We start from the raw sequence: 14,579 nt of genomic DNA, 5'->3' as shown, positions 1-14,579 counted from the left end.
AGGTCTAAAGCTATGTACATATGACCACATAAGTGAAATGAACCCCAAGATTGGGACCCAAATATCTTTTATCTTTCTGTTTCTAGCGTATTTATAATGTACCATGTGATTTTTGGTTACTTTGTTGGTTCCTCCCCCATTGTATAGCCCCTATTTTCACTGTATTTAATGTTGGTGCCCTGAATCTTGTATATACACTTCTCTAATTCGGGGAGGGGAAAGGGAAAACCAAAATACTTAAATAAGGATACAGGTTGACCCATTTTAACAATGACATCTACAAAACACTATAATGAAAACTAACTTTACAACTTCGGGGTGGGGGTTGTGGAGGTGTGAGAGAAGGGATGATAGGTGGAAAACAAAGGAGGAGGCAACAATTCTCAATAGGAATTGTACTCATTACCTTTCTAATGTAACTGTAACCCCTCTATGCAGCATTTTTACAATCAAAAACAAAAAATAATGTGAAGGTCAGGTACTGATGGCTTATACTGTAATTTTAGCTACTCAGGAGGCTGAGATCAAATTTGCAATGGAAAGCCAGCCCAGGCAGAAAAGTCTGTGAGACTACATGGGATTGATAAAATGCAGAGCTTCTGCACAGCAAAGGACATAGGTATCAAGATCAATAGAAAGCTCAGAGGTTGGGAGAAGATTTTTCACTAGCCATACAATGGACAAGGTTCTCATATCTAAAATATCTTTAGAACTCAAAAAATTAAATTCCCCAACAACAAATCCTCAAAGAAACAACTGCTCAATTAATAAATGAGCTAAAAACTTACAAAGAAACTTCTCTGAAGAGGAAATAAGAATGGCCAGTAGAAACATGAAGAAATGCTCAACTTCTCTAGTCATAAAAGAAATGCAAATCAAAACAACATTGAGATTCTACCTCACCCCAGTTATAATGGTTATAATCAAGAACTCTAATAACAACAGATGCTGCAGGGGATATGGCCAAAAAAGAACCCTTTGCACTGTTGGTGGAAGTGTAAACTTGTTTAACCACTCTGGAAAGCAGTATGGAGGTTCCTGAAAAAACTCCACATAGACTTGCCCTGTAACCCAGCAATCCCACTTTTGGGCACTTACACAAATGTCACAAACAAGGCCATACTAAAACTACAGGCACAACTATATTTACTCTAGTATTATTCACCATAGCTAAGATATGGAACCAACCCAGATGCCCCTCAGTAGACGAATAGATCAAGAAAATTATACACGCACACACATACACACACAATGGAATTCTCCATCAGAAAGTATGACACCGCCCCATTTGTTAGAAAATGGAAAGACTTGGAAAAAATTATATTAAATGAAATAAGCCAGGCCACCAAACCATAGGTCCCATTGTTTCCCTTATCTGCAATAACTAGTATATGTCTCGGACAAGCAGAAAAGGTCAAATTTATGCAAATATGACCATATAGGATGATGTGAAAACCGTGAGCATGTGGCTCATGCCTGTAATTCTAGCTACTCAGGAGGCTGAGATCTGAGGATCGCGGTTCAAAGCCATCCCCGGTAGGAGGGACTGTGAGACTCTCATCTCCAATAAACCACTCAGATAACCGGAAGTGGAGCTGTGGATCAAGTAGTAGAGTGTTCTCCTTGAGCTGAAGAGCTGAGGGTCAGCACCTAGGCCCAGAGTTCAAGTCCCATGAAAAAAAAAAAGATGATGCTAAGCGAAATGAACTCCAAGATAGAGACACAAGAGTTTTTTTTCTTTGTTGCTATTGTTTTTAATGTACTTATAATGTACTGTGTGATTTTGTTTCTTTTGTATGTTCTTCCCCCATGGTATAATCCCTGTTTTCACTGTAGTTGACTCCAGTGCCCTATATCTTGTATATACATTTTTGTAATATGGGGAGGGGAAGAAAATAACAAAATGCTGGAATAAGGGTACAGATTGATCCATTGTAACAATGAGACATACAAGACACTATATTGAAAATGAACTTTACAACTTAGGGGGAGGGAGAGGGAAGAGTTGGGGAGGTGGGGACGGAAAGTACGGTAGGGGAAAAACAAAGAAGAGGGTAACAATGATTGATAGGAAATGTACTCATTACCTTTCTCTTATAACTGTAACCTTTCTGTACAGTATCTTCACTTCTTTCTGTTTTATTTCTGTTCTTTCTGTCTTTTATGTAATTGTATCTGTTTGGGGGATAGTAAGATGGGATACAGAAATGGTGGGATAAAGTATGAACTAATAGGGGAATCATACTCACTAAACACTATGTTGAAAATGTATAGGGAGGAGGGTTCTGAGGGAAAATAATGGGGAAACACTAGGGAAGAGGTATTCATTTCCTGATTTATGTAACTTTAACCACTCTGCACATCATCTTTAGAATTAAAAAAATTAAATAAAAATTAATAAAGTTAAGCTTAATTGTACTGCTTACTTAATATAACTTCAGTACTGGACCAATCTGTATGTTTCAGCTAATATATTAGCATATATTTAAATTGAAATAAAATGTTCTTACAAAGTTTTCAAACTATATTATCATATTAGTAAGTACTATGACAAAATTGCATAGATTATGAATCTTCCTCTACTGGAACACAGTTTCAGTGTTTATATAATCAAGAAATGTATGAAATCTCTCAATAAAAATGAGATAACATTAATAATGAACTAATGCTTGATATATGTCAGCTGTTTTCTTATAAATTATATAATAAAGGCTACATGATCAGTTGTTTATTTCATTTGTATATGATTTATTCTTCTCATGTTGTTCATATTATGATACATTCTACAAATAAAAATTTAATAAGCTGGGCACCAGTGGCAAAAGACACACTTCCACCTGTGAAAATAAAATTAGGATACAGGAATGTAAGCAAAGTGATAACAATGTCCTTATAGGCTGCTTCATATATCCACAGACCTAAAAATTTAAATCATATATTTTAAAAAATATTTTTAAAGGGGCTGGGAAGGTGGTTCAGTGGTAGAGTGCTTGCCTTGCATGCATGAGGCCCTGGGTTCAATTCCTCAGCACTACATAAGCAGAAAGAAAGAAAAGCTGGAAGTGGCACTGTGGCTCAAATGGTAGAGTGCTAGCCAGCCTTGAGCTGAAGAGCTGAGGGACAGCGCCCAGGCCCAGAGTTCAGAGTTCAGGTCCCACAACCAGCAAAAAAAAAAAAAAAAAAAGTTAAAATATATACTTCACAATCATATTTTCTATCATTTACTTGTTAGTGATCATTAAAATTAGATAACTAAATACCAGAAAGTAAAAATAATAAATAAATAACAATAATAATGATAGTCTATTATTATTAAACCAACTAAGGAATAGAAACCATATACAATTAGAATACCTGCTACCATGTGCACAGAGAATTTCTGAGTATCTATCAAAGTCTTTTTTCTTCCCTCATAATCTGTCCACTCAGACGTTGCGTTAACCAGCTGATTTTTTTACTAAGATGACAAGATGTGGAGTATCTGAGGATCAGTGGAAATTCTGGCACTGGAAGTAAACACATGGACAGCATAGGAAGTAACCACTGGCAGTTATGCAGCAGGAAAGTGAATGTGACATTTCAAGTTAGAGTTGAAAGATGAGTAAAAAAATTGTGAGACCAATAAAGGAAAAAAATAACAGAAAAGGCAATGTATACAGGGAAGTATTACGTGTAAAGACAAAAGTCATGGAAGGTCACAACAGCTGATGAATAAAAGGTGGCAAGTATGTCATTCTCATGGAAGAGCTGACAGTGAAGGACAGGATGAAATTAGACTGAGAATGAAAAGGTTTAATACTAAGCGACAGAGTTAGATTCCCTACTCTTTGGTCTTTAATTTTTATTGTAAAGATGATGTACAGAGGGGTTACAGTTACCTAAGTCAGGTAATTAGCACATTTCCTTCTGAACCTACTCCCTTGTTTTTTCCCCGGTTTGTCCATGATCGTCTCTTCTCCCTCCCTGAAGTTGTGTAGTTTATTTCCAACATAGTGGTCAGTGAGTATCACTGTTGAATTGGTTCACTCTTTGTCCCACCATTTATATGTCCTTCTGAGTCAATGAAGAAGAAGATAATAAAATCTTTAGGAATCATTTGGATCAGAGTACAGGTTGTTACAAAAGCTAATCAGTATATATCTTAGAGTAAGTTAGAAGTTCCATGAGACCAAAATAACTGCCTTAAGTGAACTTTCATGTAAGTGTGTTTTGAGTATGCCAGAATTCTCTTTATTATGTCTGCTATAAACAATACCAAAAAAACCAATAGGTCTGGAAACAACTTTTATCTTATAGTTGTAAGATACAGACATAAGGGTGCGTTATAGAGGCTTGCTGTGTTGAGACTCCCACTTTAATTCACATCATTTTTTGAGTATGTTTGTTTCATGTTACATAAGATTGTCCCTGACTGTGGCAACAATTCAATCACAAGGCAGAAATGCTGCCTTGTGAAGAGATGAAGACCCAATCTTCTGAGTCTCTGAGAGTTGCCTTTGTTATTTACAATACTCTAATCAACAGGCATTTCCTCTTCCCATTGCTTTACTGTGTCCCACAGGGACATCAAAGTACACAGGGACAAAAGGAAGTGCTGCACAATGATTTGATTTTTTTCCCTCAATCTGAGTAATCTAGATTTTAAAAAATATTACAAGAAAAGCTTCCCAAACTTTGTCCTGAAGGAAACACTACTTCCATTTCACGTTCTTTAAAACATAAATGTGTATCTGTATTATCTCTATCTTCCAATGCTGTCTGACTTTTTTTAATATGTATGTATCTATATTTATTGTAAAAATGTTGTACAGAGGGGTTATAGTTACATGGGTAGGGTAATGAGTACATTTCATAATGAGCATTATTGTTACCTCCTTCTTTGTTTTCCCCCTACCATCACTTTTCTCCCCACCTCTCGAACACCTCCCACCCTTCCACCCCGAAATCATAAAGTTCGTTTTCAACATAGTGTCCTGTACATAATCGTTGTCACAATGGGTCAGCCTACATCCCCATTTAAGCGTTCCACAATAGCCCTTCCCTCCCCAAATTTCAAAAATGTATATACAAGATGCAGAACACCACCATCAAATCCAGTGAAAACAGGGGTCATATCGTGGGGGAAGAACATACAAAAGAAACAAAAGAATCACATAGTGCATTGTAAGTAAGGTAACAGTAGCAAGAAAGAAAAGCCACTATGTCCCTGTCTTGGGGTACATTTTGCTTAACATTATCTCATGTGGTCATAGGTACATATCCTTTGGCCTTCTCTGCTTGTCCTAGACATGTACTTGTCATTGAAAACAAGAGAAGCCATGGGACCTATGTTTCTTTGGGCCTGGCTTACTTCACTTAATATAATTTCTCCAAATCTTTCCATTTCCTAACAAATGAGGCAATGTCATTCTTTCTAATGGAGGCATAGAATTCCTATACGACCACAAACAAGGTCATAACAAAGCTGCCTGACTTTTAATAACAGTGAAATGATGGTGTGACTCAAGCATGCTAAGCTTCTTTCTTCAAAAATGCAAATTGATGTCAAAACTCCATGGAGAACTGTCCACCTGCTCTCTCTCCTAATGTTCCAAGGTGGAATCCTAGATACCACAGCGAAAATAACCGGAGGAAGGAAACATGGGGGAGAGAGCTCAGCTTGTTTTCTACAACTGTTTTTTTCTGTTGTCCTACTCACTTCTCCCAAACATTTGTCATAGGTTAGACACAAGACAATACCTAACTATTGCGATAGTAGAAAATATTGTTTTCCTTCTAGGTAGTCATTTTTTAATTGAAAAATGAAGTCTATTCTGTATAAAAAGGAGTAAATGAGTTAGGCACATTGCTTTAAAACTGGTCACAATTCTATCCCAATACTTATGACTTTGAAGCCTTCTGCTACTTTTCATTAGGTTTAATTGAGAAAACATTTTCAAAAAATAGTATTTGGGATAACAGGTCAGAATGATACATTAGACAGAGATGTGATAATAAGAGGAAAATGCCCAGTATCAGACATCCAAAAATATTTCTTTGGTGTCAGAGTGTGATGCTCATTGTATAAACACAGTTTGGCGTAGTGTGCAAGGGAGATCATTGAAAATAGGCTTGGCAGTAACAATTCTCAAAGTGGATGAATTTCAACCATGAATAACATCTAGTCATAGAAGGATAATGTGAATAGGATTTTAAACAAACAAAGAAAATTTAAAAGATTGCCTTAACTTAGATCTTGGCCTACTTGAGTCAGAACCAAAGAGCAATATGGGAAGTATAAAACGAAAAAAAAAAAGTAGACCAGAATATCACTCTGTGGGTATTAAAGATTGCCACAGATTTGTAATTGGAAAGTTAAGTCCTTATAGAAAACAGGTTTATCATTAACATCTGTACAAGGATTCTAAACATATGGACCACAGGAGTAAATCGACAGGGAGAATGAAATGAAAGTTTTTGCAGTTGCCTGGGCAGAATAATTATGGCTCAACTTCTGATGAGGGTGAGAAAGAGTTCTATTATGCCATTTATAGATGATATGAAGCAATGTCTTGAAGTATTTGTATTTGTTTTTCTGATTTGGAGGGAAAGTGGCTGCTGTTGGTATTTGGTAGGTACAAACTCAGGGTACGGTTAAAAACTTGAAAATGCACTGGACAGTATCCTAGCCCAACAAAGAATTATCTGGCCTAAATTACGAGTTAATACTGAGCCTTAGAGGTTCTGATTTTAAATTATAAAAGTGGAGGTACTTCACAAGTGTACAGACAGATATAGTCATGAAATGGAAACACCAAATATCCTTTAAAGTCTACTTTATTATTTTAACAGACAAGAAGCAAATATTCTCATAAACACTTTGCTGTTCATGAATCAGTAATCAGTGATAAGAATTTCCGGTTTCTCTTTCACATGGAGAGAGCAGGGGCCTTTCTTTGCCAATTGTACATGAAGACTAATTTTAAAACATTAAAACTCTAAGAGCATTTTAAGATTCTACAAGAATTTTATCCAAGTAGTTTACCATTATGTGCGATGAGTTCACTCTTTAAATCATCTACAAAAGGAAACTGTACTCACTTGCCATTCAAGGCTGCTACACCAACTGTGCTCCGAGCAATGGCCATACTTGCTACAAAGGTCCACTGCTGACTCTGTGGGTCCCATCTCTCCACTGTGTTCAGATAGCTCCAGCCATCATGGCCTCCCACAGCATAGATGGGTCCTTCCAGTACTGTGACACCTGAAACATTGCAGAAATGTCTGTTGTTTCTGAGCTTAAGAATATTGCATGATTCACTCAGATAACAAAATATGTATCTTGAGGGTAGGGATACAAGAGGAAAAAGTAGTGGGGAGAAGGGTAGGAGTCACATTGACCAAGATGCATTGTATGCGTAACCTGACATGTAAAATTGCAATTTTTGTACAACTACTTAATAATAATTTTTTCCAAATATCCTGAGGATAAGTCTCTTGGCATGTATATTTAATGTAATCACATGTAAATTAATATGAAAATACTGAGTGCTTTTCTTTCATAATGACACCATAAAATCAAATTGACAATATATTATCTGTGACTACATAAAGAAACTAATCTAAAATTCAGTGGGTTTATGCCCTGTGCCTCTACAGTTCAAAACAAATTCTATGTTATAGTCTAGTATGGGTCCCCAAGGAGTTCATAAGAAAGGTATATATTGATTAGAAAATAATATGCCCATCATACTATTATGTGAAATCACTAAATACCAGCAATTTCAATCAATAAAAAGCACAGCAAGTCTTCAGAGGGCATACACATAACTTCTGTTCACTGGTGTTCCAGAAATTTCATTTCTTCACAGAAAACAATCTGAAAGCTAAAATGTTGCTCAATATGTAAATAGTTTATTCATATTGATGGAAGGGACTTCATTTCCTATAGAGAAATTCTGATGAACATTCTCCAAAAGGAATATGAGTCAGAATAAACAAGACATTTAAATTAGAAATCCTAGGAGTAAGTTTCAAGTATAAAAATTAATAATGTATATCAGTATGAAATGTTGCTGATATCCCTAGACATGACTGTTTTTATATATTCCTTATGGAATTGAAATTTAAAATTTCAGATGTGGCCAAGTAAATTGGCTCATGCTTTGATCCATAACTCAGCCAGGTAAAAATTCTGTGCAACCTCATCTTGACCAATGAAAATCTGGATACAAGGTTGTGCATTTGTCATCTCAACTCCATGAGATGTATACACTAAGGACCATTGTTCAGACCACCTGTTATAGAGAGGAGATCTGTCTGAAATATACTTAAAAAGGGCTGGAGGCATGGATCAATCAGCAGAATGCCTGACAGATAAAAAAGGCTTAGAGTCCAAACACAAGTACTACCATACATACACAAATAGATATTCTGCATATATGTGCACACAGTGTATATATTTATACACACACACATATATACACACATCTAGTGATCTTGTCAAATAATAACCTCCAATAAAATTTTATTGTTATACCAATCAAACAATCAATATAATTTGTGTTAGAAATGCACAGTAAAGCTAACATCTTAAAAAGTGTAATCAGGAAAACAGTATGAGATGTGTTATTATCATCAAAGCTGAGGTAATTTTCCTAAATATTGTTGTCATCATTAAGTCCCTGAGCAAGTGATATTTTCTCAGGATTGCTGTTTATTTTGATAACTTGTGTTGGGGAAATACCCATGTCTTTCTTGGAAATATTCATTCTTCACATTTCCACTTGATAAAGAGTTATGTTCTCGCAGATGGCTACAGATTGTCAATCTCTAGCTCGGTTGTAATGTGATTTGCATGTTTCTTGCAGATGTTTTAATTCCCTAGCAGAAGGGTCTTATTATGTAGAGTGAATAACTGTACCAGAATAATTTAAAAATCAAAATGATATATTCAACCTCTTCCTCATGTTTACTAAGAATATCCTTACAGATGAAGCACATGAAAAATATTTTCCTGTCAACATTAATCCTGAATTCTTTAAAGAATAACTTGTAGGAAGAAAACATAATTTATTGATCATAAGCAGAACACAATTCAACATGGTACATATTAGGGTATTGCTCACTATTTCTATGAAGTTATGAAGATTTATAAATTAGAAAACAAATTAACTTTGATAAGTTATAGTCCATTCCTTTCTTGACTACAAATAGTATTAACCTTGTGTATATGTTAAAATTGTCTCAGGAAGCTTATGAAAAAACATACTAACATTTGTTTAGATTATAGAAATTCTAACTTGATTGAACTTGGATGACTTCAGTATACAGAGATAAAGACTATAGTAAAGCATAAAGACAAAATGGTTGCCACAGTGGAAAAATGGTAAAAATAAATAAGAGAAACCAGGACAGAGTGTCTCCCACTAGAAATCTACCTACTTTATAAATTCCTATGGTATTTCCTTTTCTCATGTGTATGTGTGTGTGTGTGTGTGTGTGTGTGTGTGTGTGTCTGTTTCTGTGTCTGTGTTTGTGTAGATGCATGTCTGTGTGTCAGAGCTAATACATGGAACCAAGGAAGTAATAGACAGCAGTCAGCTGTAATTCAATTTTATTTCTGTATGACTCCCATTTTACGGATTCATCCATCATCCCTTCACTTTTCTACAAACTATAGCATACCAATTTGGAAATGGGAAGGATAGAAAGGACAGAACTCATAAATAGCTGCTACACTTTTGCCATCCACATGATGAAGGTAAAAATGTGATGATCAAACTAATATCTGAAGGGAAAAGATAAGATTAATTTGTTGACCAGTAACTCTTAGAAAAAAGGATATTAATGTAAGACCTTGTGACAGGATAAAGGAGAATATAAATGATGCAAAGACTCAAAAGTTAAAGGACAGCATGCACAATGCACAACATAGGTAAATAGTTGAAAGACCATGAGTTCGATAAGAAGAACCCATAAGAAGAGTTCTATTTTTTATCTGAAGATGAATATGACACTACAATAATGGTTTAAACAGAATCATGTTGCCACCATATTATTTTTTTTCAAAATAACTAATCTTGGATGTGGTAAAAGAAAAAGTAAGAGTGGATATCGTCATGTAAATAACATGTTGGCATATAAAAATCAGCAATAGTGTCTTTCAAATGCTTTTTCCTGTTTGAATTAAACACTCTTTAAGAAGAGATCCTGTGTTTTATATTATGCAACTTCAAAGTACATAATATAATAAAGCTACTATGTACCAATTACTTTTCTGTTGTCAATTTATGTTTCCCATTGCCACTAGAGAAATCACCCTAAGAAGACTGCAGATTATTAGCTCTATGCTCATACTCATTTGGTATATGTCCATTATTATTGAACTTACCTTTCAAGTCTTTAATACAGTTTTCAAATATTTTACCTATCAATGTATTGCTATTGTCCAAATATTCTTATTTACAAAACTCAATTGATAAAAATTTAGTTGCACAGGGAAGAATTATTTTTCTTGAAATTTTGCATTTTTGTATCAGTGTTCCTCTCCAATCCCTAAGGCCCTAAGATGGTAATAATTTTCTTATTTACATCCTTGTTATAAGCTCTTAGAAATATAGTGACTATTTTTAAGTACATAATAATATGATAGCTTATTAAGAAGTGACATTACACATATCTCCTATTTTATGTTCATTCTGTACTAACAGAATATACTTCAGCTATGATGGATGGAAATTAATAGAGATACTGTTTTAATGTAATTTTAATACTTCTTTATATTTTTATTCATTTTAAATGTAATTTAAAAGAACAGCACCACAGAAGTTAATTCCATAATGTAGTTAAGAAAATTAATTCAATAAAATTGTCTTGTCCCTCTTGTAATTATAGTCTATTGCCTACAATTTTATTGTACTTCAAAATTACTAAATTAAATGAAATTGAGGAAATTATTTCATCATTATATAAAATGCAAACAAAGCCAGTGGAAAGTGGAAAGTTTATGGATTTTGAAGACACTATTCAAAATGTGATTTTTGTGAAGCTATCTTAAGCTCTTTGTTTTACTCTGTGACCATCTCTATGATTATGAGCTATTTTCTATGGATTTTAAGCAATAATTCATATAAAACTTTTAATTGTCATAATTACTGGCACAACTTTTCAGAGATGAAATTTAATTTATTCTTTTAGTTACTCTTAAAATGTTAAGGTCTACTACAAGGTAATATCATAGTTATTGTAAAATTATTGTAGTGTAGTTAGTGTAAAATGATTTTCTAGATAAAATAGGAAATTGTAGAAAACAGATATTCTCAGTTACCTAAGCATCATTTGTTTGTGAAATTTGTACAGTCAAATGAAATTAAAGAATCATTTATATTGTGATTACTTAAGTGCAATTCTCTTTGTGTGTTCCACTCCATGTTTTTTTGCTTCTGTGAGCTAAGCAAATAGTGGATTTTTCAGGCCCCTGAAGTAAAGTGTGAAAGGGTGTTGGTATCTCCATCGAGATTTATTTAGGTGCTGGGTTTACTAGTGTGCTCTGGCAAATGTCTGAAACAGTACTAACACTAAAATTCAGGAAGATAATTTTGATGTTTAGCTGAAGTGATTACTTGTATTTTTTGGATTTTGGTGTCCCCAAATGTCAACAAGTTGTAGTACAAATACTGTAGAGTAACATAGAGTAAACATTATATAATAAATGCTATAGCAGTAGGAATTTTGTGGCTGGAACACTGGCCAAATGCTTCATAGGATTGGAGGTGTAGACTTTGGGAGGTAGATTTAGATGAGGTCATTGATATTTACCCTTCATGAGGGAATTAGTGAAGAGAAAATTTGTTCTTTGTCACACGATGTCAAAGAGAAAAGGCAACAGTGATTATGGCAGGAAACACCCTGTCTCTAATGAACTAAATCAGCTAGTATTTAGATTTCACTTTATTCAAACTATGAGGAATAAATACCTGTTGCTTAAGATACCTACTTATATTTTTTATAGCAGCTTGAATAGACTAATGCATAGAGAATTAAGTGGGATTATAGGAATTTAAAATGATTACAAATAATCAACTTAAAAACACAAAACCTCAGGAAATCAAGTCCTATATATTAGTTGAAAATGTGATGAAAACTCTATTGTACACAATTATGACTAGATTAGTTTATAGCCAAATACAGAACTGTTTAAAGAACAGGTTATCATAATATAATTTACAAGACATTCAAGGGTTATATTTAATTATGTAAACAGAATGGAAATTATGGACCCTTTCATAGTAGGCTTATATAGGAATGCAGATGGTATTCATGGGGGAAACAAGGAAGAAAGATGGAGGCTGGGAATGTGGTTTAGTGGTAGAGTGCTTCCCTAACTTACATGAAGCCCTGAGTTCAATTCCTCAGTACCACATAAATTGAAAAACCAGAAGTGGTACTGTAGATCAAATAGTAGAGCCTTGAGCAAAAAGAAGCCCAGAGACAGTGAGCAAAAAGAAGCTCAGAGACAGTGCTCAGGCCTTGAGTTCAAGCCCCAGGACTGGCAAAAACGGGGGGGAGCAGAAAAAATCAAGAACAAAGAATTCCTACAAAACCTACAATCTTTACATAAGCCGAAGGATAGTCTTGCTCCATAGATGTTGATTTTACCAGTAAGAATTGTTTTTATCCTAAGCAATTCTAATAAGTTCAGTTCAAGAGTACTCCACTTCTATGATTTGCTATCTTTTTGTCAAATCCTCTGCAACATCCATTAAATGGTTTAATTTTGTTTTTTGAAAAAAATTCCTACATCACAAGCATGTTTTTAAAATTTCAGTGAAATAGTGGAATACTTATAAGCTGAGGAACATTTAAAATGGAATATTATTGATACATAAAATGATGTCTCAGATTTTTCCTGGAAGACAATCAGGGGTAGGATTTTACCCTCAGGAGGATTTTTGTCTAGGAGAGCACTGCTGGGTCATGTCATGCCTGTAGACCTGAGGATCACTGTTTGAAGCCAGTCCCAGTAGGAAAGTCAGTGACACTCCAATAAACTAAAACAAAATAAAACAAATACTGGAAGTAGAGCTATAGCTCAAATGATAGAGAGCTAACCTTGAGTTAAAAAAAGCCTAGGATTCACCCACATGATCAGTTCAACCCAGGATAAATAAGAGTTATCTACACAGTGAAGTCAGGAGGGTTGGCAAGGTGCTTTCTATTTACTTATGGGTAAATTCAAATCTCACTGAGAAAGTTAACTTCCATAATTTTAGAATAGAAAGAAAGAAAAAGATGAGGTATAAAATACCTTCTTGACACAAGTATAACAAGTAAGTTCATAAACATTTTATTTAACAATTTAATATTAATAGACCCTTTCATAAATGTTGTGTGTGTGTGTGTGTGTGTGTGTGTGTGTGTGTATACACACAAAATGCCCCCATGGATAGCATAAGCAAATGAAAAATCATAATCCTAATGATGTTTTTGGGGTATTATGATTGTATATCTCACTACTCTACTGTTTGATCACTAAAACAATAATGCTGGTGTACATAATTATCAGCTTTCTGCTTTAGCAACTTTTCCTCTGTTGTTCCTAAAGCTTATATAATATTCATCTGAGTGTACAAGGCCTTGATCTTCTGCTGGCTGCATTCCTGATCATTCAAGCTTATTCTCCTATGGGGAAGGCATTTTTTTTTGGCTTTGTGTGCTGTCATAAAATTTTTGTGATAAGCGAATCAAAAAAACAAAGGCAAGCTCTTATCTGATATTTTCTAATACTTGCGCAACTTTTTCATTCAGTGCCTCCAAATTGGCTTATTAATTAACTGGCACAAATTACTTTTAATGAACTGTTTGTCCTTATCTTTGAATCTAAAATCTTTTGGAAGAATACTGACAGGCAATTATCCTTCTGCAAATTTGTAGATGTGAGAGTGAAGATTAGACTTGAGTTTTCACCTGGGGAACTTCTCTGTAATGTCAAGCTCACCTATATTCTAGCAGCTATTAATCTTTCTTAGCTAGGATTTACATTAGCTGAATCTAGTCAAAGAAGTTATGAAAGTTTAAAATGAGAACTGATAATTCTTTTGTGTCATTGTTTTTGCTAAGAGGAGCTAACAGTGAAGATAACTCTATGCATAATTTTAGCTTTGCTGAGACTGAAATTATCAAGTAAATAATTTTGTAAGAATTTAACAATGATAATGCTTGAATATGCCATTTTTTCCTGACCAAATGATTAAATGAGGGATATGAGAGTCAAAATATGAAAATATGCTTTATTAATAGCAAGTACCACAAAGGTATCTTGTTGTGTTATTTTAATATCACTAGAAATACACATGTTAAATTAGGTAAAAATTATTTGATTAAAATGAGGATTCTAGGACTCATCATTTCATGATGAATTCCATCATTTCACTGGACCCAGTAAGAAATCTATTTTAAGAGTTAACAAAAGGGCTGGGCATAACTTGAGACATACCTTGAAATTCTAGCTTCCCTAGAGGACAGTCATGAGGATTACAGCTCTAGGCCAAATTGGGCAAAAGATAAGAATAAACTCATATCAACAAATAAGTTTTAAG

At 34.4% G+C, this 14,579-nt stretch overlaps 1 protein-coding gene across 1 annotated transcript in view; it reads right to left on the bottom strand.

Annotated features, from left to right (window-relative positions):
- The window catches only part of Klhl1 (kelch like family member 1), a 249,133-nt gene that overhangs the window by 23,186 nt on the left and 211,368 nt on the right, over window positions 1–14,579 (bottom strand). Inside the window, exon 8 of the mRNA XM_070001950.1 lies at window positions 7,081–7,243. Coding sequence (XP_069858051.1) covers window positions 7,081–7,243 — 163 coding nt within the window. The remainder of the gene's footprint in view (window positions 1–7,080; window positions 7,244–14,579) is intronic.

Source organism: Dipodomys merriami, unplaced genomic scaffold, assembly GCF_024711535.1.
Source record: "Dipodomys merriami isolate MVZ:Mamm:240054 unplaced genomic scaffold, mDipMer1.0.p SCAF_6, whole genome shotgun sequence".
In the NCBI taxonomy this organism is placed as follows: domain Eukaryota; kingdom Metazoa; phylum Chordata; class Mammalia; order Rodentia; family Heteromyidae; genus Dipodomys; species Dipodomys merriami.
This window is presented reverse-complemented; position numbering and strand designations above follow the sequence as displayed.